At 47.0% G+C, this 27,864-nt stretch overlaps 1 protein-coding gene across 5 annotated transcripts in view; it reads left to right on the top strand.

Moving 5' to 3' along the window:
• The window catches only part of SLC24A3 (solute carrier family 24 member 3), a 477,466-nt gene that overhangs the window by 268,483 nt on the left and 181,119 nt on the right, over positions 1–27,864 (top strand). For all 5 annotated transcript variants that reach the window (XR_015768980.1, XR_015768979.1, XM_088026689.1 and 2 more), the window contains exon 3: positions 14,130–14,206. Coding sequence is in view for 3 of the 5 variants with exons in the window: in XM_088026689.1 (XP_087882815.1) it covers positions 14,130–14,206 (77 nt within the window). In the remaining 2 variants the exon portion in view is untranslated. The remainder of the gene's footprint in view (positions 1–14,129; positions 14,207–27,864) is intronic.

Raw genomic sequence — 27,864 nt, 5'->3', positions numbered from 1 at the left:
AAGATAGCCAGCAATGACACTAAATTCTAAGTTCAGGGGTGGGGCGGGCAAAGGTCATTGACTCGTAACAGGGAATATGATGGGGTTCTGGGGCAAGAACAAAGTGGAACCTCTCCTTCCTCCTTTGTGGATGACTTCCCACTTTACTTTCAACAGAAATTGTAATATTTATTATTTTGTTCTTGACTAATTCAGGAATTTAGCAGAATTTTCCTTTTCTTCCTTTTCAAAAAATTAAGCACTAATATATTTATGTGCTTGATATAATGGCCAGATTTAGTCAGAAGTTTGATTTGCTGCCCACCTCTCTTTCCTATTTCTGAAGCTTCACAAATTTGTCTGGACTTGAAAGGCACTTATTAAACACCTACTTTCTATTGCTGTGAATTTCAATTTGCCAGTTTCATGTAGAATGTCAAAATTTGACACCTATGGGAAAATGTATGAGAACCTCCAGACTCCAAAAGAAGTAGAGCATGATTTCACTCCCTTGGTAGCAACTGGTTTCCAATATCCTTTGTCCCCTAACACACATTCTTGTCTCTGAGCCTTCGAGTATCACCTGTCAGAGACATCAGAACTGCCACAGATGCTTTTCTGGGTTGCCTTGACCTTGAAATATTTGTAGTTGAGAGCTGGGGAAGGCCGTAACATCACTTCCTATAAGTTCTGCTGTATTGAGGACCCTCTTTGTCTAATCTCTGGTTTATCTATATAAGTTAGTGTGCAATTAAATTACCTGCTGGCCCTTTATTAAATCTTGCCAGCCCATTCCAGTGACCTTCACTTTCCCCAGGTCCTTATTTACTCTTGGGCCACATGGTTCCTTCAGGTTGCCTTAGTTCCATGGAGAACTTAATGTGGCTAATAGCAAGTTTTGGGGATCTTTAATGTGAATTTAGTTTCCTGTAAATTTCCTGCCACAGGTAACTGATGTGGAATATATTCTGGATTTTGACTTCCATTAATGGTAGAATAGCTTCCAGTGGTAGAGCATTGGATTAATGCTCCTGTAGGAACAATTAGGGACTCTAGACAAAATAAAGAAAAACAATTGTTTAAAAACTCTGGAAAGTGAATAAAACAAATAGAGACTGGAGGGAGTATGAAACTTGGAAGAAGATAAACCACACCTGTCTGCTTTTCCCCGTGACATTCCCTAGTGTTTGCGGTGCATGGGGGATAGAGCTGGAACAGAAAGCGGGGATCTTATTGGGCTGAGGTCTCTGAGATTGGAGTTTGGAGCTCCTGGAGGAGCTAGAAATTGGGGGGGGGGCGTCCCAGAAAGGAAGGATTCACAGAAGAGAAGCCCTAACATGCATATAAATTCCCCTGAAGTTCTTGACTGACCCCTGCACTCATGTCCATGCTCAGGGGCACACCAAGCAGCAGGGGGAGACAACAGCTAAAAGGCTGGAATTACATAGTAGGGATTCCAGAGCCCCCTGCTCTGGAGAGATAAACTCTGGAGTTCAAGTCTCCAGTGTTTAAGGGGCTTGGTAAACAGCTCAGACTTCACATTGAAATCCTGTGAGGATGACATCCCAAGATAAAGAGCATAATCAGAACAGAAAAAAGCCTAAAACCACCACCAGAGATGACCCTCCAGTAATTTAACTGCCTACTAGAACAAATTCAACACTGCTCCGAGGAAGACAACAGAATCCAGAGTCTCTTCAGTGCATCATCTGTAAAGTCAGATATACAATAAAGAAGGACTGGACATACATCAAGTAGATTATAAATTCTTTTGCTTTAATCTTGTCTGCTCTAAACTGTAACCAGCCTTGCTCTGCTAACTACAAGACAGTACAGTGACCTTGAAGGATCTTTCTTGGTCCTACTCTTGGTCTAAACCCTTGAAAGCCTAGTTTGGAGGACAAAGTACATTGTGAAAGCAGAAGGTATTTAGTCTGTTTCATTCAAAACCATAATGTGCCATCACTACAGCCAAAAAAATTAAGAAAAACTGATATAGGAATTACTTTTAGTCTTGGATTAATTATAATCTCATAATTTTCATTCAGATGGAGCCATCATATTTGGAATGTAGACTTTAAATGCACAAACTTAGTGAGCCAACAAAAAAGCCCTGGTTTCAGACCTACCCTTAAGAGAGTTTCAGACGTAATTAGATTCTTGAGTGTTTTGACCCAAAACTATAGGTATCTAATATTTAATATATGGCAACAAAAAAAGGAAAATGATTTTCTCCAGGTAACATGCTAATTTTTCTTCCAAGGAGAAGCAGAGGTTGCCAAGTACTAAATGAGGAGTAAACACAGCTTGTATTTTGCCAGCTAAATTGGGCAGTAGTTTGTCTATTTATTTACATCTCTTCCTACAACTAACTGTGAGTTTTTTAGATATTTATTTCATTATTATAGACCAGATTTCAAGCTACTATATTTTAAATGTGTAACAACCTAATGCATCTGCTTGAATATATTTGATATCTTTGGGAGATTGTATTGAAATACTTTTAATCTCCCACAAACTTTAAAAAGATGATACTCAAAAAGAGATGCACATCTAAGGAAATTATGGCAGTAATCACTATGACTAGGAGCAAGGAGTGCCGGTTATTCTTTCATTTTAGGACTTTGTCAGCAAAGCTTCAGTGAAGGGAAATAAGAAGCATACATGCCCCCGTTCCCATTCCCATAACCAATGTGACAGCATTGTTAATAGATCAAGTTCCTCTCCCACACTGCACCCCATCTAAGACTCAGCCTAACAGCCAGTCATTACCACTCAACTGATGAACATGTGAGATGAGATCTATTTTCTATCTCTGAAACTGATGATTATGGAATATCATCAAAGGTGAAAGAGAAGAAACAGGTTTTGAAAGGGGAAAACAGAGGAAAAACTTTAACTGTGCTTCTCACCAAATCCTGTTATTACCTTTCCATCTGTAGACCAACAGAACACTAAAGGTTACTTCTAGCTCTGAAATTTGATGGGTTAACACTTTAAAAAAAAAATCACTGATTTTGGAGTCTCCAGTCATTTAGCATGCACACTTCATCTCTGCTATAAAATAAACACATAAAGAATGAAAATTGTCAATTTATATTCTCATGGGGAGTTACTACATTCAAAAAGAACTGTTTTAATTGCATTTGTCTTAAGAAAGCTTTTTCATGCACCCTCATTCCTTCTAAGGGTTCTGAGGAGGAATGGCCATTTATTTTAACAATGTGCATCCCCTTAAGGAGCTATGTAGTGGGTTTCTGTGCACATCAGTTTGTTGGTCTGAATTTCTCTGCATCAGTAAGCAGACATGAGAGCACGAGAGATGCAACACCTGGATCAGACCCTAGTCCATCCGTCTACACATTCTCTGACATTGGCACCAAGGGACATTTTGAAGAACAGAGCAGTCCATGAAGGGCATAAAGTTCTGAACACCACAGGACTATATGCCATAAATATTCAATTTCCTTTAATGAGAATTCATAACTGATACAGCCATGGTAATCCCACATGAGCAACAAATACAGGTTGTAGGCTCTTGCCTCTACAAATAGGCCTCCTTCTATGTGCTGCCATGTTTGTGGCCTGAGAACACTAAATTAGTCATGGGATCACTGTATTTTCTACAGTAGCTACTGGCTTGGAGACATGAGCAACACTGATTTCATAGCTTTTTATTATTGATAAAGAAATATGTTTCCAGTTCATCAAATTACATTGCAGTGCCTTGCCAGGCCAAAAGTCTATGGTAACTAATGATTGGGGTTCTTTAGTTGCAAAGAATGTCTGTTCCCTTCCAGGAGAAAAGCTTGTGGGATGATTTTTTTTAAATCTCCTGCCAATATGGATATGAGAAAAAGAGCTCTGAAGTGGAAATCAAGGAACTTCTCATGGGTGTGTTGGATCAACTTCAGCACCATCAAAAAGGGGCAGACAGTCTTCCATCCTGCATTCAGGAGTTAGGTGGTTCCATGCTGTTGTCAACAAAGCAGGATGCATCATTCCCCTATAAATGTATAGAAATAAGGCCATTGAAAACTGTTGCCATTATTGGGGGGCAATTTACATGAATATGGATGAGTCCTCTGCTGGAAAAATTAATCTTTGTTGAAATGGAGAGGTGCTGAAGTGCAAAATTCTTAGCTTCCCTTGTCTAAATATGGGTTCATCAGAAGGAGGCTCTGAGGCAGATTCAAGTACAGGTTTATTTGGGAGATGATCCAGATAGGGGAGTCAGGAAGTGAGACAGGGAAGGGAAGGCAGCCAATCAAAAGAGTGTTATAAAGCCAGTTATCACAGTGAGCAACCAGAGCTTAACCCAGCTGAGGGTGCTAGCAAACAGCACAGGACACACCTGAGAGTTATCTCACCCACGTGGTGAGAGAGCTGAGGTATTTATACACCCACCCTTTCATCACACTTTGGTTGAGGGCTTCACCTGGGGGAAAGAGCAGTATTAATTCTCCAGCATATCTAGCCTGCAGTATCTGGGCAGAGAACCCCATCTCTGCTTTGGGGAAAGCCCTCAGGCAAACAGATGCAGGTGCTGGTAGTTGCTTAGCATAAAAGTGGTAGGATCCCAGGAATGTGGGCAGTGTCCCAAGACACTGATGTCTTGGGAAATACCCCTTATCCATATTTCTCCTTTTCTACTATTTAATAAAGTAAAAGGATTTATCATTTGATAATTACTTGCCTGATTCTAGGTACTACATGTTTTGTAAACATCATCACAATTAATCCTCATAATAATTACATAAACTGATACTGTTTTCATCCTCCCATTTTGCACATTAAGAAATTAAGACTGAAAGAGGTTAAGGAATTCCCCCAAGGCCACAGAACTCTTAAGTGGTAAGGAAGGCTTCAAGTCCAGGTTTTTAGGTTCTTACAAAACCCTGGCTGCCTGTGGTAAACAAATGTCACCACACAAGCATTTGAAGCCAATCAGCAAATTTGATTGGTAGTATCTTTTTGATTGACAGCTTGACGGTCCCAAATTGAGGCTCTCAATTACCATGACCTGTGGTTATATCCTCCTTCACAGAGATGCTGTTTATGGTCTCATTTCCATGCATACATCGATCAATCCATTCAATCCAAAGTCTGGATTGAATCCAGACTTTGTTTCTGGCTTTCAAAGGGAAGAAGTTGTGCCCTTCAAGGGGAAAAAAAAAAAAAAAAGGTCAGTTAGCCCTTTCTGATACAGAAGACTCAACATGCTAGAAAGTCAGACCCCGATCATGATCTCAGGTCCTCCACTACCATCTGTGTGAACTTGGGCTCATGACTTGCCTTCTTTGGGTCTTGGTTTACTTATCTGTAAACTGAAGATAAAGATTCCTATCCTAGAAACCATGATAAAGTGAAAAATAGATATTTACAGGACTCAATAAAGATTAGTTCCATCCTTAAATATTGGGATGATTGCAGAGAGAGCTGAGTGTTCCCTGGCCCCCAACCTACGCTTTGGTCCACTCAATTGGTGACTCATCAGTGACCAGGGTGGTACATCCTTTGCCTTTATGTAACTAGGGTTGAGTAGGGAACCCGGCGTGTGTGAAGGGCTGAGTAACTGTGTTTATTTGCAAATGATTGATTTGTTAATACATTTTCCAATGTTGTTGAGACACAGATTCCAAAGACGACCTCCCAGCAGCCTGCAGTTATCTGGGACATCCTGTACTCTCCCATTGCCATATACGTCCCACCCACCCTCCACCCCCTCACTTTTGTGGCTTGCTGAACCTCACTGAGCGTAAGAGGAGGGCACCAAAATGTCTCTGAAACTTTTCCAGAGACTAAATATTTAGAGAGTTAAGTTGAGAATATATCCATTTTCACACAGATTCCTTTGCGGATAATTTTGTTCAGGGGCCTTCAGTTATGACATATATGTTCATTTAATCAACAAACACTCTTAATTAAGTGACTGTTCTGTGCTGGGCACCTCACTAGGCACTGGGAATGCAGAGAAGAGAAGGATAAATTCCTTCCAACATTAATTGTCCTCCTCTGGTCCATTGGAGAAGACAAAAGAAACCAAAAATTGATGAGGCAAGGCCTCATGGGCAGAATGCTGAGCACCATATTAGCTCTCGCATTACTCAGGGTGGGCTTGGCTACACTGGGTAACAAACAGCCCCAAATCTCAGTGGCTAAGAAAAGAAACATGTTATTTTTTACTCATGCTACATGTATAAAATGTGCGTGTCAGTGGGGTGGGATTCTGATATCAGTTGCGCAGGGACTCAAGCTGGTGGAAGATTCATCCTGACGTATGTTTCCATGAATATTTAGACAAGAAAATGCAAAGTGATGAATCAGACACTAGCTATTAAAGCCTGCCTAGAAGTGTGACATATGTCATTTCCTCCCATTTCATTGACCAAAGCAAGCTGCATGGTCCCATCTACCCTTAAAGGGAACCTAGAAGTGTATTCCTTCCAAGTCTCCAGAACAAGGAGAAATAGGTTATTTTTGAACAGCCCAAATAGCCATTCCCAGTTGCTGGGAGTTCTACTGAACTATTTCTCCCAACGTCACTTCTTAGTTAATAATTCTGTCTTGTGTTTTAACAAAAACCATCCCCTGGGGGAAAGTCCCTCTAAGTTTGTTCACACTTGTCTTTATGTGGTATTTATTGTTCTCTTTCATGGACCCTGGCACAGTAGGTACTGGCCACAGAGAGAAAAATGCAGGGTTCCTGTCTGTAGGGAGTTCACAGTGTGGGAATCAAAGGTGACTATAGTTGGGTTGGAAAACCACTTGTTAGGTACTTGTATAGGACAAGGGCACCACAGAAAGACTCTGGAAGACTCCTTGGGAGGCTGAGTACTACCACAGCTGGCTGATGGTGTTCTCCTAGGGTTAAAGCTGGGGGAAGAGGGAGCAGCAGGCTTTATGGGATGGAGCACCCAGATGGATGAAAGAGTCTAATGCAGCAGCATGAAGTCACCCATCATGCATGGGAGAAGTTGGGCAGTGTCAGCCCTAAATTCTTGGAGCAACTCCCAAGAGGCCCGATCAATAAGATGCTCAAGTTATTTTCTTATGAAAAGTCCCCTGGGAACCCTCTTGCACTGTTGGTGGGAATGCAAGTTGGTACAGCCACTTTGGAAAACAGTGTGGAGGTTCCTCAAAAAATAAAAAATAGAGCTACCCTATGACCCAGCAATGGCACTCCTGGGTATTTACCCCAAAGACACAGATGTAATGAAAAGAAGGGCCATATGCAACCCAATGTTCATAGCAGCAATGTCCACAATAGCCAAACTGTAGAAAGAGCTGAGATGCCCTTCAGCAGACAAATGGATAAAGAAGATGTGGTCCATATATACATTGGAATATTACTCAGCCATCAGAAAGGATGAATACCCAACTTTTACATCAACATGGATGGGACTGGAGGAGATTATGCTAAGTGAAATAAGTCAAGCAGAGAAAGTCAATTATCATATGGTTTCACTTATCTGTGGAACATAAGGAATAGCAGGGAGGACATCAGGAGAAGGAAGGGAAAAACGAAGGGGGGGAAATCGGAGGGGGAGATGCACCATGAGAGACTATGGACTCTGAGAAACAAACTGAGGGTTTTAGAGGGGATGGGGATGGGGGGAGGTGTTAGCCCGGTGATGGGCATTAAGGAGGGCACGTATTGCATGGAGCACTGGGTGTTATATGCAAACAATGGATCATGGATCACCACATCAAAAACTAATGATGTAATATATGGTGATTAACATAACAATAAAAAAATTAAAAAAAAAACTAATGGTATACTGTATGGTGACTAACATAACATAATAAAAAAAAGAAAGAAAGAAAGAAAAGTCCCTTGGGACGAAAGGCCAGTGTTCTGATGGTTGTAGCAGCCCAGATTCCTTTTGCTCTAATGTGTTAAGGTAGCTAAATTTTTGGGTCTTCATCTTGGGTGGCTCCATGTGATCAACATGAGATCAGTGTGTCTGTAGATGCCATGAATGTCTCTGCTACATTTTTTCCCCCAAATGAAACAGAAAATACTCTCAATCCCTTGCAAACCTCCATTTGGACTCATCAAACTCAGGCCTCAGGAAAGCAGCCAGGAGAAGCAGGACGGCAGAGTGCTGTTGCCTTGGTAAGGGGAATCCACTCCATTCAGGGCTCTGTGGTTTCTATGGGAACAGCACTACTTGCCTTTGCTGGCTCCCCGGAGCTGGTGAGATGTACTAAAAGGAAAATTGGGGGAGAGAAAGATAGGAGCAGAAGGAGACTTTGAGGATTTTGAAGGTATTTGGGGGGAACCCTTCACTGGATGTGTAGCTGTTCCCAGCACACCATGTAGGCCATTTAGCTCCAACGCAGCCTGAACGGGGGAAGCATGTACCTAGAGGCACATGCCTTCATGCAGCCCCCTCCGAATAAACACCATCCTGGAGAAACAGATGCCAGTGCAAAGCAGGCAGGAATTGGCAGTAGGAGGATTTTGACTCCAAGACTAGAAAAGAATGTGTCCTTGTCCCCAGGCTGGACCAGCATCCCATTGTTGTTATAATTATGAAGACTCACGATAGGCGGCCCAGGAAGATGGTGGGAGGCATTTTACATGCTCTGCCTGCCCTCTTCCCAGCCGCCCTGCAAAGCTGGCATTCACACACCCATTTTACAGATGAAGGAGATGGGGCTCTGAGAGAGGAAAGTATAACCTGTGAGTTATATAGGTGGTATAGGAGGGATCCGAACCCAGACCTGATTCTCCATGCTGGGCCCTTATGCAAAATCTAACCAACAGCCCAAGGGCAATGTCAGGTTCCCAAAGGTGGGTAACCATCCAGCTCCCACCTTGACCAAGGAATGCCCCTGGTTCTTTGGATTTGGGTGCGAGGAAGCACACCCAAATGGAAGGCACCTGGGATGACAACGGCACTGCCATTAGCTCTGCAGGAGGCTCTAGCAGCCCTACCTTGTTTTGTAGGTGAGGAAACTGAGGCCAAGGAGCACTGGGAAGAACCTTCTAGTCCAGCGTGCCACCCTGCACCCGTACACTCTTGTCTAGGCCAGCTGTAGCTGTTCTGAAACACCATTTTTCATGTGTGTTTGGGGCCTCAGGGTCTGTGCCCGCTAGGTAGGGAGTTTGCTCAGCCTCAAGGAAGCAAGCTCAGCTGCTGCTAGCAGCCCTTTTCTTGACCAGTTGGGCCAGATGGACAAGATGGGCATATTTCATCCCCCGTCAGTGTCCAGGATCTGCTTCCTTTAGCGTTCTTCATTCTGCTGACACTTATTAAACACCTGCTGTGTGCACTAACTGTACTCTGAGCTTAGACTGGAGGGAGCAATGAAGAGGAATTGTAGGCCATTTTTCAAATGGCCAACAGTTATGAACATGGTTTCTTGAAGCATCTGTGACCCTATCTCGGCCTTCTCTGGTCCCATGAACACACTGACTGGACCAGTGCAGAGCTGACAAGTGTTAAGGGCCAGCCCTAAAGGGTTTAGGACAGCCTTCAACAGTAATGGATGAGCATGTGTGGACAGCACTGAGGCATATTCTACACCATCTCTCAGAGGGGCCTCAGCAAGTTTGAACCTATTGTCTTAGCCCCTTTCCTGATTTGTCTCCCTCCTCCCCTGTAGTGGGATTACTTCCCAAATAAACTGCTGGCATTCAGATCTCTGTCTCAAGGTCTGCTCTTGAGGGACCCAGCCTCAAACATAGGCATGTGGAACCTCTGAAGGAAGGTTTATGACTGCGTGGAAGGCAAGAGGAGAGGGCCTCCTGCTCAAGTTTTAAAAATCTTTTCTTGTGACTTTTGTCAAAAGACGATAAATCTATAGGAGGAAAATAAAATCTATGTATTCTTCTTTGCAAATTGTGCATTAGCTCTTTGAAATTAATTGTTATAATTTCATCACCAGCCCGATACATGTTTTCACAGAGGACCTATAATGAATAACTAGCCAGAGTGGGATCCGTGTCAGAAGCTTCCTGGGGAATACTGAACCTGGTCATTCTTTCCACATTGCTGTTAACCACCAAATAAGAACTTTGTTGTTCTTGAAGCAGACTGATTTGAGAACACTTAACTGCCTCTCCTCTGCCTTTCCCTCCCCACCCCTCCATCACACCCACCCCTTATCTCAGCCACTGACCTGCCAGGTTCGGTTTCATGAAGAAGTTTGCCAGTGGCCTGTTTGGCCAGGACTTCGGACAGCGCCTCAGCCCTTCCTGAGCCAGCACTTGGCTCTGTGGGTCCCACCTCATCCAAGGGCATAGCCTCCAGCACGGTCTTCTCCAAGAGCTCCCGCCAGGTTCCAGGGTTGGCTGGCCATCAAGACTTCTGCCAAGACCCTTCCCCAACATGAAGCCTAGTGGGTCCATTTATTCATGGTCATCACACTCATCCACTTGGCTGTTTGTTGAGTGCCAGGGGATTTAAAATCAAAATGCCTGGATTCAGAACATAATGTATCACTTACTGACATGGTACCCTTGATCGAATCATTACACTGTGGGGGCCCTGGGTTACCTCACAGATGAAGCAGCAGAGAAGCGGGGAGGATGGAGCCGACACGAGGGTGGACACCTTGCAGATGCAGACTGGTGGGGCTGCAGTGCGTGGCCTTCACTCCCTTCACACGCTGCCCTCAGCCCCATTTTTGCTCAAAACCACATTACTCCTCATCTAGGAAGCCTGAGGGGCAGGAAGTAAAGAAGTAGCTGGCTTTAACATGTCAATGACAGATCATACCTCAGCTCCCACTTCTGTACCCACCTCTACTCCTCATTGATGATTAGTAGTCCCAATGCATGATTGCTTTGTGTGGCACCCATCACAGGTGGCTTTGGTTTCTCGAGGGTGATGGCCGTTGTGATCCATACATTAACTTAGCATACTAGTCCCATTTCAGATTCTCTGGAGGTAGGAGGGCAATAGGATGGTCACATTTATACCATGAACTGGCCAGTGCAGGAAAGCACCATGGCAGCTACACAGAGAAATATGAAAACAAACAAACAAACAAACACACAGCCTGCCTTTTCCCTCTGGTGTGTGGGGGCAGAATGTAGATCTGATCAGATCCTCTACTTGGAGGAAGTCCCAAGAAGGAAGAGGCCACCTAGCAGAGTAAGATTGCAACTAGATGCCAGGAGCTGGGATAACAGCAGTAAGGGGCGTTACCAGGCCTGCATCTACTGCGTGGGTGGCCCTGCTCTGCAACTTTCCAGCTGTGGATCCTCTAGTATGGAATCGATTCCTCTGTCCCTTGGGTTCCTTGTCTACAAAATGTGAGTAATAGCCTTCTGTGAGGACAGAAATGGATAGTGGGTATAAAGGGCAAGGCACGGTGCCTGCCAGGAGCAGGTGCTCAGTGAATGTGTATTCTGCCCACCAGAGCCTTCATCTCAGCCAATCTCAGCCCATCACCAGCCAGCCCATCCCAAGCCCCACCTCCCCAGGGCACCAAAATGTCTATATAGTACAAAGGGCACATCAGAAAGGAGAAGTTGCAAAGATGCGGATGGTGGTTGTTGTTTTCTCAGAACCAAGGATTGGGACAGAAGATCTGTGCAAGTCCAGGTGAACATGGAGACCAGTCAGTGCTGGAAAGGTCTCCAGCCCACCCTGCAGGGCCTTTCCTCTCCTTACGTTTGCTCCACTCCCCACCATGGGGGTGGCCCACAGAGACCGTCAATGTCCTGGGTTTGGGAAGTGGACAGAAAGGGACATTTCTCGTGGTTTCTGACCCATACTGAGCAACTTGGGCGGGGGGAGGGCAATGTGAGAGCCATGGGATGGTTATTTGGACTAAAATTTATTCAGGTGAATTCAAAGAGAAGTTCAAAGGAGGAAGTGTGAGAAAGCATCTTCTAAGAGTGTAAGACAGCCTGTGTGCACAAGGAGAGCCAGGAGGTGTGGAAGGAAGGACAGGCAGGAATTGACTGGGGGCTGCAAAGACCAGGTCTCTCCAGGTCCAGCCTATGTGGGCACTGTTGGCAGCAGGGAAGTTTTGGGGAGGAGGAAGTCGAAGGGATTCTCATCAGGGAGGCTGGAGGGCTTCAGCAAGCTCTGCTCACTGGACAAGAGCACACCAGCCAGAAGCATTAGGCCCATAGAAGAAAGATGCTAGAACAGAGACACCTCAGTAAAGTGGCTGGAATCCTTGCAGTGCCCAGGGCCTGAGGGATAAACTTCAAGCTTGTTCTGTGAACCCTGTCCCCTCCTGGTAATTTCCAGACTGTAGTGTCATTTGGTCTTCAAAGTGAAATCCTCCAGGCTTGCCCTCATTTTTCCCATCCATTGATCAGGAGGACTCAGTGCAGCCTGTTTGGAAGAGCTTTAGCTTGGAAAGCCACTTGGGGGGGGGTGGATCATGACCTCCTTGTCTTTCCATATCCCCCCCACTTCATCACATGAAGGATAGGACAAAACTAGCAAGTGTGATCACACTTGTGACATGTACAAGTGATCCATGCTTAATATGCTGGATGTACCCTCTGGCTTCACCATCACTGCCATGGCTCTGGCGAAGACTTGACTTGCATGATGTCCTTATCTGGTGTTGCCCTGGAAGCAGAGAGCAGAACTTTCTCAAGGAATAACCAAAGGCTTGTGTCTTAGACAAGCCCCCTGGCCAACAAGCTGTAAACCAGAGACGTGTTCTGTGCACTCTCCCCTGGTCTGCAGCAAGACTGGGCCCCAGGCATCCTGAGTGGTCACCCACTAACTCATCTTTGACTCTCCTCCTTCCTTGGTCTCCTCCCCTTCCTCACTCACAGTGTGCCCAGGAGTCACCTACAAATAAACTATGTACCCCCAAATCCTTGGCTGAGGGTCTGCTTTGGGGGAAACCCAAAGCAAGACACATGGCAAGCAGGTGTCATCTTGTACATCCTCTCCATCAGCTGGTGATAGTTGTCCCATCCGTGCACTGGAGAAGGATGAAGAACTTGTGAAGCTCCGAGAGAAAGGCTGCTTTCATCAGCTGGCCGCATTTGCTGAAGATGAGGCCAAGGGCAAAGAAGTGTGCACAGCTTCCCACGGAGCCTTGTCTGATGCATCTTCCAGAGAGGAGAGCCATGGGTGCCACAGGAGGCCTCATGAAGGCCCTGGCCATGAAGCTGATGGGATTTTATGAGCAGCAGGGAGAGAAGATCGTTTGGGGGTGGGGGATATCCTGGGCTGATGGTATAATCTGTGCAGATAAAGATATAAAAAGAAAGCAAATGCAAAGTGTGCTCAAGGAATGGCAAATGATACTGTACTGGCGAGAATATGAGAGCACATGCAACAATGCTGACTGTCGAATTTCCAGCAGTGAGAGTATGGCCTGGCACACAGTAACTGCTCAGTTAGTAACTGAGCAAATGAGCACGTGCAAAGTATAAAAGGGCGGGAGAAGAGAAGAAAGTTCTAGTGGGGAAGAGCCTGGCACTGCCAGTGTACAGACGGGGCTTTTCTCTCCTAGGAGGGAAGGTTTGGGAGCAGGGAGGGGGCACGAGCAGCTCTGTGCTTGATAGTCCAGGTCAGCGGTGGCAAATGTGGGTCAAGTTCGAAAAGGAAATGAAAGAGCAGGGAAGGTATTGCACCAGGCCCAAGACCCCAAGCCAAGGCAGTCCTGGTGGGAAAGGAGGGATAGTTTAGAGCAGGGGCCTTAACCCTGTGTGTGCCATGGGCCCCCTTGGTAATGCAGGGAAGCCTACAGACCTCTGCTCAGAAAACCATTTTTCAATGCATGTGATCAGCTATATAAGCTTACAGAAGGAAACTGATCATATTGAAATGAAGTTGTCAGAGTGTTAGAAAATAAACTTGCATGAAGTTGGTTCATGTAGTTCCTCATGAACACTTTAAATCACAAGGGGTGATCTAAAAACCCCCCAAATGTTGCAGCGGTGAACCAGAGGATAGTGTAATGTATCGTGAAAACTTATCTGTTGGGGGCCAAGTCCCCAGTGCCTCTCACACTCCTGAGGTTTGTCACCTACCTTCTTATCTGAAGGAAACACTAAATTCCAGGTAGAGATGTGTGAATGTAAAGATGTAATTTTTTCTCATCCAAGTTCATGGATTCTGCATTAAGACAAGGACTGGCACACCCATCCCAGTCCTCCAGCACTGAAAATATTGTCCTCTGTTCTGAGCTGGTTTTCTCTCTCCATTTTTCAGCCCTGCACGAATTCCCCAATGACATCTTCACCAACGAGGATCGAAGACACGGGGCGGTGGTTCTCCACGTGCTCTGTGTAAGTACCCCTTTTGGGGCTCTGCCTGGAGGGTCCTGAGGGGAGGCCTGGCCGGTGGTAGGTGGGCGTAGTGAGCTGCACACCTGGCGTGGGTCCTCTGAGCCCCGTGGAGGACAGTCTCCAAATGCATCCTCTGTAGGAGGCTGCGGGTTCATAAGCTGGAAGATAACGATGTGTTCTTGATATCAGAGTCTAAACCGTGGGCTACAAGCTCAGCCGGACTTGCTCTCTACTATTTAACCTTATTCTCTCTCCTCCAGTGCCACCCTCTTGGGGAATCCTTTCCTAACCAGCCTCTCTAAAATGCCATTGTCTTTCCCCATCTTGGACTTTGTTTTTCTCCATACCACTGACCACTATCTGACATAGTATGCCATCATTATTTGTTTCTTGCCCATCAACCTCACTCACACGCAAGCCCAGAAGAATTGGGACTTGGTCTTGCACGTGGCTTCTTTCCCAGACCTGTTTCTGGCACGTGGTAACGACAAAGTATTTGTGAAATTAACAGATTGCCACTGACACAGCGTCTGACATAGAGTAGGTGAGCAAGAAAAGTTTGCTCTGGTTCCTAACGTCTACCACTGCCCTAGCGCTTCCTCAGCAGACCCAGGGGATGGGAGGCCTTCAGTTTTCCTTGTCCCCATTTGGAGAGAGTGGGGAGGGTGTGTGCATGAAAATATATCTAAGGAGTGGCCGCAGAATCAGAAAGATGCAGGCCAAAATCTGGACTAGGTACGTCACTGTGCTTTCCCATCTCTATGGTATTCACTCTCCCCTGGAATTCTCTTAATTCCATTTTGGTTATTTATTGCAGTGAAACAAATTCTCCAAATTTAGTGACATGCCCAGTGACCACTCTCTGTTACTCATGGGTTCTGTGAGTCGGGAGTTCAGAAAGGGCACGGAGGGAATGCTGTACCACAGGACCTGGGCCTGGGAGGGGACAAATCAGGTGCCTGGCAGTGACCCCGGCAGCAGGGCTAAAGCCCCTGGTGTCAGAGAACCCCCCCACCCAAGAGGGTTTCTCTGGCATCACATCTGGTGTCTGGGCTGCGGTGACCAAAGCACCAGGTCGGCTGGGACTGTTGGCCAGAGTGCCTCCGTGGGGCCTCTCCATCACGGCCCCGTGCCACAGCCCAGCGCTTGGAGAGGGATATTAGGTGAACAATCCACCAGATTGTGTTACAGTCACAAACCCACCATGACTCAAGGGCAGGGGTCAAAGACCTTCCTTTTCAGTGCACACGCTGGGCTCTGGAGTTGGACGGGGCATGGGTTTGGAACCAGGCCCGCTGTCCTTGTTTTGTGTGTGGCTTCTGACAAGATGTTTAGCCTCCCTGGACCTGAAGCTGCCCTAAGCCTGACTCCCCTTGCGTGAAAGCAGTCAGCTCTTCAGGTCTTTTCCCACTTGCCCCAACCGCCCAGAACCCTCCCCTTGAAGAAAAGCCATGAGAAGTCTTTTTTTAGCAAAGACATTCTCTAAAAACACCAGATAAGGTAGACCTTTTGCCATCCTCCCTGCCCTTTAGGAGAGTCACAGGTGCAGAGCGATTAATATGGACGCCAGCTGCTACCTTCGGCACTGAGGAGCCTCCCCTGTCTCCAGGCTGAGGAGACCCAGTCCCTGGAGCTGGAACCAGAATTCCCCTGCAGCCATTAGCACCCACATGCTTTGATGGCCGAGACAGGAGATTTCCACTCTCAGCACAAACAGCACGAGCTTCCATCCTTCCAAGGTGGTGTGGTGGCCTGTGGCTGGCTTCCCACCTTGTCCCCACCTTCCCTGGCAGATCCTCTGAATCCAACTGAAGGCAGAGCAGAGTGCATTTGCCTTGCACTCATGAGCCAAGAGTAGCCATAAGTCCTCTGGTCTCCGTGATAATACAATTCTCAGGGGGACATGTAGGCAAAGCAGGACAAAAACAGATAAATCCCCCTTAGACACTCCCTTGCAAGAGTGGACGCAAGCCTGCAAGTTAGCACTTTGTCATCACTAGTATTTAATACCACAGTTAGCTCCTGTCCTGGACCCTGCATCCTAAAAATCACAGGGGCAAGGAGTCCAGGGGCCACGGTGAGCATCCACCCCTTTAAGACCATGCTCTCGGCAACTCTCTGCTCAGAGGGCCTGTGCTTGCTGTTACAGCCTCAGCTCTGCATCTTGGAGGGAAGAGACCCTGGCAGAGAAGCTTGAACCTGCTTCCTGGGGCACCCACACACATGCAAGGGGTGCAGGTGGAGCCGGTTTCCAGCTTTTATGTGGCAGAGGTGCATGGTAGGGTGGACCTGCTGGTGCCCTCCCAAGGTCAAGGGCCAAATCTTGTGTTATCCTCCCCACAAGGATATAAGATGTAAACCTCATGAGGAAGCCTCTTTGTATGGTGTCTGGTGCTTGAACAACAAAGGTTGCACACTTGAGTGCAGGAATGGGAGATTCTTTTTATCCCCTTCACGTACCATGGTGCCTCAAGCTCTTAGGATGCTCAGGAACTGTTCGATGAACATCATTGGATGTAAGAAAAAACGCTGCCAGGGCCCACCTGTGGCATTTCAGTGGCCAGATGAACGCACGAATCAAAGCTGCAAGGAGCTAAGTATAGATTTCCCGCTCCCAGCCATCTAGAAAGCATTTCTGAGCCCCCGCATACAGTGGCGCTGGGCTGGACCCCTCTGGAAGCCCGAGATAGAGCCTCATGCTGCACCAGCCCACTGTCTTGTGGGGAGACCCACTTAGGGACAGCTCCCCCACATGCTTCTGTGGGAGAGCAGAGAAGGATACTTCCAACATTGGAAGGTGCAGTTGGGTTGGAGTAGGTCGGCATTTACTAAAGGGGAGAAAAAGAACTCTAGGCAGGAAAGGAAAATCCATGAGCAAAGATGTAGAGACTCAAGAATGCAGGGCATCTGGAGTGAACAGAAACTAAAGGCAGGGAAGGTGGGGGGGCGGGTGTCACCTGGGAAGCGCCATGAGGTGACTCAGCTGCTGAGTTGGAAGTGGAGGGAAGCAGATTCCTGACCTCACCATCCTTCCTTGCCTAGGGAGTAGGGTCAGGCATGGCCAGAGAGAACCCAGCAGGGTCTGTGCTCTAATAAGGTGACAAAGACCCAGGCAGGCCACAGAGAAGGGCTCAGGGCCATTTGGGCAAGGATCCCAGAGTCCCAGTACCCCAAGAATACCCCAGCCTGGGGAGAAGCCTTGAGCAGGGGGTGTGGGGACTGAATGTCATCCAGGTGCCTCTGAGCCCCTGAAGAGCAGGGTCTGCCTATCCAGTGAGGCGAAGGCCCCAGATGTGTGTCCTGTCACCCCGGCCTGCCCCAGGGAGAGGGCCATCGGGCTGTCTTTTCTTTGGGATTCACCGATGGTCATTTCGGATCTAGACTGGAGAACCCAGTCCTTTCAGATCTTAGTCTGAAACCTGACTCAACTTCCCATTTGTGTTCAAACTCCAACTTCCCCATTCCAGTTGGGCCCCCTGGGTTTGCTTATCATGTGGGGCCTGCAAAGCTCATTCCCTTCAGCCCCAGTTGGTTCCTGGTTGTGGACACGGATGCTTCTGGGGATGCCCCCAAACAGTCTTTTAAATCTTTCCTATCACAACTTGCTTCTCTTTTTCTTTGACTTTCACACAAATACTTTCCTCTCTTGTGTGAGTTTCATGGAAATCAAATAGCCATTTCTGGTTAAACTTTCCGAAGGCTACAGCTTTCATTTTCCCTTGGATCTTTCTGGTTTTGTGGATTTCAGAAAACCTAAATCCCGGGATTGCCCTAAAAAAAATATTTCTGTTCCTTCTGACTCTTCTTCATGGATGGGTTCCTTACTAGTGTGGAAATTCATCATTGGTATAACTTTATCAACAGTGAACATCCCCAAGAAAACACACCTGTCTTAGAACCTGCTTTGTAGCCAATCTGTTATAATGTTGAGACACTAAAAGCAGTATTCTCTGCCTATGAGGAAATACGCACCCTATAAGCTCATGGAGGCTGCCCTAAATAGAGAAGCGTATGAATAATTTTGTGATTTATGAATATCTTGTGAAATTTGCTAATTATCCCGCTGGTAGATAGTTGAATCTTTGAGATCATAAGCCAAGCTACACATTTTCTCATCTAGTAAAAGAAGCTTTAAATAATCAATATTTGAAATTCTGTCTCAAAGTGGGTCTGTCCTTAATGAGTCAAATTCCACTGTGGAAATAAATACCCTCTGTGTACCTTGTCAGCTTTCAAAAATATTCTTCCTAAGCTTAGTCTTCTTTTCACATTTTTAATGTAATTCCTCTCTTCCAACAGACAGATATTTCTATATGTGTGTGAGAGAGGTGGTATAAAAGATCATACTCCTAAAAATGAAGGTATAGCCTTTATGAAGGCAAATTCCTGCTAAGTGAATCTGGCGGGGAGATGGTCCAGCAGCTTAGACCCATCCATGGAGCAGCCCAGGAAAGAAATAGCAACGACAATGCCTCTGATGTCCATCTTCATATTCTAAAACCTGGATATGCTTGGAGAAGCCCCACAGGAAACTCAGGTGTCGACTCTGTGCCCGCAGAAGGGATTTCCTCCTCCGTGGAACATTAGGGCAGCCACCACTGGGGCCACATCAGGCTTCCCAAGGCAGCAAAAAGGATGCGTGGGCCACTGGGAGGTCCCTTGCCATCTGCCTTAGGCCCACTCTGTCCTGTGGTGGGGACTCCCTTCACTGCACCCCAATATCCAGTGCAGATTTTAGGGGCTCACGTGTATTCACAGGGGGGAGGATCTACACAGGGTGGGGCATTTCTGAATTAGAGGCAGGAGTTTTGTGCTGGGTCATCAAGCCAGGGATCCCACACGTCGAGTTTCTCCAGGAATGGCAGTGACACCCCCATGTGATGGTGTTGGAAGCTGGATCCCAAGCATGGGGGCTTTCCTGAACCCCCAGCTCCTGTTCGTATTTCTTTTCCTCCTCCTCTATCCCAAGGACTCTTTAATCTGGTCTGGCAATTTAGGGAAACTGGCTCTGTGAGCCTGCATCCAGATTCCATCTTGTTCCCAGATCATCCTGCTTTTTAAACTCAAAGAATTTGCTAATTTCTGTCTCATGGTTCCATTAAGACCTGCTTGCTCTCCAAAGCTGTGGAGGAAACCAGTTGACATTGGAGGAAGTGATGGGGATGTGAGGCAGGGGAGCTGTTCAAATACCAGGCTCCCTCTGGAATTGTGGTTTTTCTAGGTCCATTCCATATTGCCTCAATGTTGCTGTATTCCCAGGGCTTCCAGGCAGACAGAGTGCCTAGATGACCTGGATGTGTCCATCCTGCCCTCCCTTTCCACACTGTCTCTTCTCCCATGCTGGCCTCTTTGTGCACCTGCTCTGCTTGCTCCCTCCCGATACCGCTCACTCTTTCTTAATTTCCAGCCCCAGGGTCGGTTCATTTCTTCCTGCCTGACCATAGGTCACAGCCAGCCTATGGGCTGCCCTCCCCTGGGTCAGGTCTTAACCAATCAGCTTGCTCAAGGCACAGGCCTGCCTTGCAGAGGGTGGGGCAGCTCCTGAAGGAGGAGTCTGGGCCCTGCAACCCCAACACCAAACTACCCAGGGCGAAAGCGAAGGCTGATTTGGCTAGGTGGGGGGCCTTTCTGGGGAGAGCCCACATCCCAGGCAGTCTGTTCCCCTTTCAGTCCTGGGGGAGGAAGCTGTCTGGAAGGGGTCTCAACAAGGGGTGTCATTTCCTTGTGGCCTGAGTTTCTTCCAGTTCTCTCTGCTATTTAATTTTAATATCTGGGGTAGTTTCTCTGGATGTGCTCCTCTCCCTGGGGCCCAGATGACTTTTGTTAAGAGCCAAGGAATAAACTATTTGCTGCAACAGCAGGTTATTAGGGGGCAGAAGGGCCAGGCTACCAGCAGGAGGTGAAGGGGACCCCTTCCGCTACCCGCCCCTCACACCAGCCCTCCAAGAGGCAACTTTGCATGTCAAAGCTCTTGGTCCACCTCCGCCCCAGGGGTGATTTTTGTCTCTCCAAGGCTATAGCTCTGCTTTTTTGGCTCTAATACAGCTCAACTTTTATACACCAGCCCTATCTAATAGAACTTTCTGTGTTGGTGGAAATGTTCTCCGCCGGCCGGTAGGGCAGCTGCTGGCCTGTGTGTGGCTGCTGAGCACTCGAAGTGTGGTTAGTGCGATTGAGGGACTGATTCTTTATTCGTATTTCATGTTAATTAACATATTTTCAAATAGCCACTTGTGGCAGGGGACTGCCCTGGAAAGCCCTCAGATGGATTCTGATTCAGCACCTTCCCTTCCTTTTTTATGTTGTCAGCTTGAAATCAAGAAGCAGAGACAGGAAAAAAAAGGTTGCCTGCAAAGAAGCGCTGCTCCCTCGCTCCATCCTCTTAAGGGCTAGCCTGGGGTTAGCAGTTCAAACAAATGGGATGCAGGGAAGTCATTGCCAGGGTCCGACGGGATGTTCGATAATGAGACAGCACACCCAGATTAGGAGTGAGGACGCTTGTCTATCGCCCACAAGCTCAGTGCTTTGGAACAAGTCACAGAACTTCCGACCTCAATTTCCACATCTGTGGAGTGGCAGGTGCATAGTAGGTGCTCAAGTAAATGGTAGGTTTTTGATCTTCACCTTCTCTCCATCCCACACCCCTCTAAGGGCAGCTCCCCTGTGATTAACCTATTACAAACACCTGTCATGGGACCAGAGCCAGATCCATTCAGAAGCAGCCCTGTCTCCTGAGCAGCCAGACACGGGGCATCAGGGAGGCCTTTCTGCAGCTCGTGTTTTGCCAGGCCCAGGGCTCTGGGAGAGAGGCTGCTGCTGTGAGGGTTTTGGAAATTTAAAGGAACCTGTATGTTCTGGTCAGCAAGGTCCCAGCAACAGTTCACTTGCTGGGCAGACATGTTTAGTTAAGGAATTTCACCCTGGAAGAGAAAAATGATTAGAAGAGCTTGTGGAATTTGCTGTTTACTCTTGGAAAAGTGCTGAGCATGTCCTTAATTTGTCAGTGTCAACACAAAGCTAAAACTGGCGTCCAGAGAGAATTAGCACAAAGAGAGTAAATTATTATGTTTCGATAGATCTTAAGTTCTTCCCTCCCCTCCTTGCTCCCGGGACACACTTCAGAAGGCCCAGCTTTAACCATTAGGTACCATGGACTTGCTGGGAGATTGATGTCCCCAGGACCGCTGAGCTGGATACAAAGCATGAGGATGGGTTAGAGCACGCTCTTGGAATGAAACCCATCTGCGTTCCAGTCCTGGCTCTTCGTTTATTAGCTCCATAGCCATGGGCAAGTTGTTCTGCCTTGCCAAGCCTCAGTTTCGCTCATCTGTCCCTGGAGAAAAGTACGGCACCCACCTCATCAGGTTGCTCTGAGGAATATATGAAGGCAGGCACGCCAAGCTCAAGAGTGTCTGCACTGCATAGACAATACCTCACCTCTACCCCCTTAGTCCTTGCAACCTGTGTGTGCCCCCCTCACCTCCCATCTTCCAGCCCCCACGACTCTGGGCTTTTTCTGGTCCCCGGAGCCCATTCTACCAGAATGCAGGACAGCCCAGAAGTTGCCCTCAGATGGAGTGGGCTTGGTTGGTAAATATCTACATTTCTTCACGCCTCACTTGGGCTAAATGAAACATTTGTTCTGCGCTGTGTCCCAGAGTTGCTGGAGCAGGAAGTAGCTCTCTGTGCCCAGCCAGTGCCTTGCTTGATAACACCTTGATTATCCGCCCAGTCTGCCCCAGCTCATTTTCCTGCTTGTCTGTTGCTGCTTTCTGGGAACTTCCGCCTCCAACTAAAGGACTTGCACTGAAATCCTGGCATCCGGCTCTGCTTCTAAGGCACAGGATGAATAGATATAACCTACCATTATTGTTATGCAAATTAGGTTCCTCTCTGAAATGTGAGCAGCAGAATTTGGGAGATTCCAGCCCCTTTTAGACATCCAGAGACCAAGAGGTGACATGAATTCATCTACTGTCTCTGTGATTCATGTCCTGAACCCAGTGCAATATAGAAAGAGCTTGGGAATGAGCCTTGGAGCATTCAGTATGAAATCTGGCCCCTACCAGTGAGGGCAGAGAACATGCACATGACTTAGACACCTAACATTTCCCCGTCGGGGCCAGACACCTGCAGCCTGCTGTATGCTCCTCTCCATCTTATTTATTTATTATTTGCTTCACTCATCCCCACTGTCTGTACCTTTTTTTCATTTATTTTGTTATATGGAAAATAAATTTCATTTATATGTTCCTCTGAGATGATTTTGCCAACAGCCACAATTTATACACAGTAGCTATGTGTTGACTATTTGAAATTTTGTAGTAGTTTTTCCTTTTGAAAAATATACATACCAAAGGTAAGTGAACAATCAGGTACTGCTATTTGGATTTATCATATGTCCTAGTTTAAAGAACTAGTCTGTAGCAAATATTAAACAAAGCAATCTGGATGATATAGTCCATTAAGTGCTCTAATTTATCAGAAAATACTCCATGTATTTTAAATGTTGGTGACCAGTGGTGTGGATCTTTGTCAATGGTTTCCTGATGCTTCTTTTCTCTGGAGAACCTCAGTAGAAGACCTGCTCTTTATCATGCCTCGAGGCATCAGAATTAGTGCTATCTGGAGGGAACTTTGTTTTTTATTCCCTCTATCTATCATGCCTCCCACCCTAACCCTGCCTCTGGTATAATATAGAGACTCCAGATAGGAGTTTCAAGTTTAACAAAGAAACCTGACCTTAAAGTCCAGAAGTTTCTGCACCCAGGGACCCAGATCTGCAGCCTGTTGCACAGTCTGAGGAGCCAGTTTCCACATCAGATCGGTACCAGGGGAGCTCCTGTGGCCAAGATGCATGTCTTGGGTTCCCCCCGAAAAGTTGGCCCTGAGACAAGGAGTCCAGGACAGGTGCTTCCTCTGAGGGATGCTGCCAGGAAGCACCCTGCAGGGCGAGGCAGAGGAGGGAGGCAGCCAATAAAAGCTGTGGGGTAAGGCCAGTTACACGTCATGATCAGGATGGCTGGAGCTTAGCCCCATGCAGACTGGCAGAGCTTGCTCTGATCACCCTAACTGAGGCACGGGGAAATGGCAGCCTCCCGCCAGTCACTGCTGAGGGCTGCACTTCTGGGGGAGCTGAGCTGCTCCAAAGCCCTGGTCAGTAGAAGGAAGTTGTTCAGTTGGCGTGCCAGGAACGTGAGTGCCAAGGACGAGGGTGGGCATGGCACGTCCCAGCCAGGCTGCCCCAGATAGGAGTGGACTTGCACCCGTGCCCACACCCTGAGCTCCTCCTGAAGATCCTGGCCAGGGCCTTTCTCTGCATCTTCTCCCCAGGAGCACCTTCAGAGTCAGATGCCGGCAAACATCCTCTGTGTGAGTTCACCCTCTTGGGAACTCCCGAGGCTGGCTATTTGGCAGATGGCCCTGTAGCTTTCCTCGGGCTGTCTGAACCCACTTGGTGTGGTGGGGAGCGGAGCAAGCTGGTGTCCCTTCACTGCGTGAACTGTGTGGAGTGTCCCAATACCTCCCCGAGGAAGACCAGTCAGTGCTCCCCTCACGTGTGCCAGACTCCTTTCCCCCTCAAAGGCCCTGTCTTGTCCCAAAGCCTGTGTTCCCTTCCATGCGTTCCCTCCAGCGTGGTGTCCGACTTTGAACTTGACAAGCTCTATCAGTTCTACCATTTCTCAGGATCCGTGCGAAGGTCAAGAGTGCAAACCCTGACTGCCGCAGACCACCTGCATGGCCTTTATGACTCAGGGCCTCAGTTTCCTTATCTGTGTCTGCACATGAGGTTAGCACCTACCTCATAGAAGTTCCGCTGCCAGATAAGAGAAAGCAGGTAACATGCTTAGTCCAGTGCCTCGGACATAATAGGAACAAGAAAACGTTAGCTATCACATTACTTTCATTTTCTACTCTGGATCCGTCTTGGATCCCCTCGTGCCTTGATGGTGGCCATCCACATGATCTTCCTGGCTTCAATCTGTTCCCTTTCCATCGAACTTCAGCACTACTCACACCAGATCAGCATCCTGAGTGCAGTCTCCTGGTCATGCTCAGAAGTCCTGGTCATGCTCAGAACTCTCTCCCGGTCACATCCCCCACCAGCAAAGGGAGGGAGGGGATTGGCTGTCAGAGTCAGACCACCTGGGTTCAAATGCCAGCCTCACTGCTCTTTTTAGGTACATTAATAGCCTTGGGCAAGTTAACTTCGTTCTCTGTGCCTTAGTTTCCCTGTAGCATGAGGATAATATTAGTATCTGCCTCCGAGATGCTATCTTAATGCCTAGAGCACAACCTGGCACTTAGGAAGTGCTCCTAATTGCTAGTCATTGTCATTGTTATTTCAGAGTGTCCCCACCGTCCATGTGTCAACCAGTGTTCAGTCTTTTTTCTTCTCTTTTCTTCTGTATACCAGTATATGATAGCGTAGCAAAAACCGGATTCTTCGCCACCCACCAAGAAATCCCAGGGGCCTTCCTGCCCCTGCTTCTTGGCCAGCTCCCCATTATCTTTAGTCTCCTTGCCATTCTCCTTCAGGCTCCAGCTGGATGTCATCTCCTTGAAGCTTTCTCTTACTTCCCATAAGGAGAAGTGGGACTTCACATTGGCTCAGATCTGCCTCCTATTCTAAATCCCCACTTTCTTTGTTCATCCCCCAAGGAACTTCATGCAGGCAGCCCTCTGTTAATAACATGTGTCTTGCCTCCCCCTCTTCCCAGATGAGTGTTAACAAGCTGGGACCATGCTTTAGTCATCTTTATGTTCCCATAACACCCAGCATGGCACCTTGCATATAGGAAACTGTAGTGTGTGAGTAAATGAATGAATGAAATAGGCTTAATATCTTAGCTGCCGAGTATAGGGTCTGTTCACTAAACTGATAAAAGAGTTAAGCAATGAAAATAAAATGATGCTTTCATAAGGCTCTGGGGGTTCATCAATCCTGAGTATAACGAGATGGTCTTTTGGAGATAGATCTTCATTGAGAGAAGTGTACTGAGTTAAATGCTGAGGATACCCCAGCATCCAAGGCAGGAATGAATGAGTTAAGACAAGAACCCAGAGGCTTCCTACTCCAGTGGCATGCCTTTCTTACCACGATGTCAGTGCTGCCCAGGTAGCTTGGGCATTACAAAGATCCAGTGACAGCAGAGACCCTCCCCTACAGAGATGTGTCTGTTTCACTATGACTCAAAGTCTTTTCTGAACATGTGCGCAAAGTAATAGCAACTAAACAAACATCATCATTAATGATGATCACAATGTTCTCTAACTCTGTTAAGCTAAATTCTTTCCCTAAAGGTTTGGCCTTATCTACTGAGGCATTATTTCAGCAACCAAAGGCAGTACCCACATATGAAAGGCACTCAAACTGTGCTATCAGTTAAAGATGAGCAGAGGTGGGCTTTGGGACAATGGCTTTGGTTCCCTAAACCCATTCAGCCTGGGGGACCCAAGGATGAGAAAGGTCTGTTTGCTGCAGACACCAGGATTCCCCCGGGACCCTTCCCTTTCCCTGAGATCCCAGGGAACTTCTTACTCTCTTCAAAGGCTCCTGAAGATTTTCCAGAACTGTTCCTGTTGCTGGTGGTACACTCTTGTTCTTATGCTTTCAGGAACCACAAGGACCCCCAAAGATAACTTGCCCTTTCAGTGCTTACCAGCTGTTCCATTGGGAAATTTGGAGCCAGTTTTCGTGGTTTAGAGGACATGTGTAATAAACTGTCAACCATCAACTCTCCCACTCACTGAAAACTGGGCCCAAAATGGCACCCACTTACCCAACTCTTTACCCTTGTAAAGCTGTGTGTCCTTGACAACCTATGGCACTCTCTTCAAGAGTTTTATTTCCTAAGGTTCTCTTCACATTTCTCCCATCAATTCTAGGAGCTGTTCGCAAATAGATTTCTTTGGTGACATGCTTTTTCACCTAGAAATCTCAAAGCAAGTATGCAAATCAGGTCCAAATGTGACCCTCTTTCTTGGGCCTTTGGTTGGGATGCTTTTCAATGATTCTTCTGACATATCCTTAGCTCCTTGCCAGCGAGTAGATTCCAGAGGTAATCATGGAATCTGTCTTGTCAGCTGTTTCTTTGGTGCTCCGATGGTTCCAGTCTTATGCGCAAAGGTGGAAGCCAGAGGATCTATTTTTTCCCTTCCTGAAGTTGTGAGAACTGTCTTTTCCTTTGTGCTGTGGACTGCAGGGATTAAGGCAGACATGTATTTTTGGCAGTTAGCATAATGCTTTTCAGCAGATGAAACTGTGATGGGACCAGCAGTTTTGGCATTTGCTGGGCCCTCTCATCTTCTCCTGGACTCAGGCCCAAGTTCATTTGACTCCATCACTTTTTTTGGTTTTATAGAGTTGGCTTGAGGCTAGACCCATTACTCTCCTCAGTAGAGGGACAGGGCCTGGAGGGTAGTGTTATCCCCAGGCTCATATGCACGTAACACATGAGAATGGACACATTCCACACACAGATGCACATCTATGGATACTATTACCCTTTTTAGAAAGACAATTGGAAATAATTTTTAATATATTAGGCATGACTACTTAAAGTGGGATTCTGGAGACATGAAGGTTGTGTGTGTGTGTGCTCGTAATCTCTCCCTTGGCAACTCAGCATGGGTTGACATGAAGGCAGAATATAGTTTGAAATGGAGCCATGAATTTTTAAAAGACAGCTTCCTTTCATTCTCCCCTGTAACCCATTTATCCTTTAGTTTGGCCACCTCAGCAGTTGTCACCACCACCCCTGTTGCTCAGGCTGGACTCAGGAATCAGCGTTGACTCCTCCTCTTCCCCACACCCATCACAAGTCCTGGCCATTCCACCTTCAACCTGTGTCTCCATCCCATCCTCTCTCCACCTCCACTGGCATGGCCATCATCCAGACTACTGTCGTCCCTCACCGGGACCAGGATCTCCCCTCTCAGGTACACATTGGTGTCCTTTAAAAACATACGTGGGCATCAGAAGTGCACTTCCTGGCCCTTCTGACCTCTCCAAATTCACCTCACCTGAAGCACACGCCACGCTTCAACCCCACACACCTGCCCTCCCGTTGCTCAAACGTTTCAAGCTCATCCCACCTTATGTAGCTGGGTATATGCCTTTCCTCTGATTGCACTTGGACCCTCTGTACTGCTGTCTCGTGTACCCACATCTCAATCCTAACTCGCCTGTGAATATTCACTGATGGCCAGCCGCCTGAAAGTTCTGCTCCACTTTTTGCTCTGCTGGCCAAGGAACCACATTTTTCTATACCAAAAATGGCAAAAAAGTGAATCATCCTGACTCCCTTCTTATAGTAAATAGACAAGTCAGCTCAGAGAGGAATCTGTTCAGACTAGAAAGGGCTCAGCATGACTGAAGAGATAATTGACCATGTCATCCCTTACCAAATTAGCTGGCCCTCATTAAAAAAAAAAAAAAAAAAAAACTGTTGGAAAGGAAGGAGAAAGCTCTTCTGTGAATGTATTCATATAACTTGATTTAGTGATGATGTTGCCATGGAAACGCAGCATGACAAGGGAAGGGACTGGAATGTCCTGCACTGTAGGACATAGAAAGACTTCAGTTTTTCCCCATTGTGATATTTCTCATGACAAGATGCAAAGAAATCATACTCACTGGGTATCAACAGGTTAGC

Source organism: Eumetopias jubatus, unplaced genomic scaffold (assembly GCF_037043125.1).
Source record: "Eumetopias jubatus isolate StellerSeaLion01/CBP00866 unplaced genomic scaffold, mEumJub1_p1.0 scaffold_9, whole genome shotgun sequence".
NCBI lineage: Eukaryota > Metazoa > Chordata > Mammalia > Carnivora > Otariidae > Eumetopias > Eumetopias jubatus.
The sequence above is the reverse complement of the archived record's forward strand: the minus strand, read 5'-3'. Positions and strand labels throughout refer to the sequence as shown.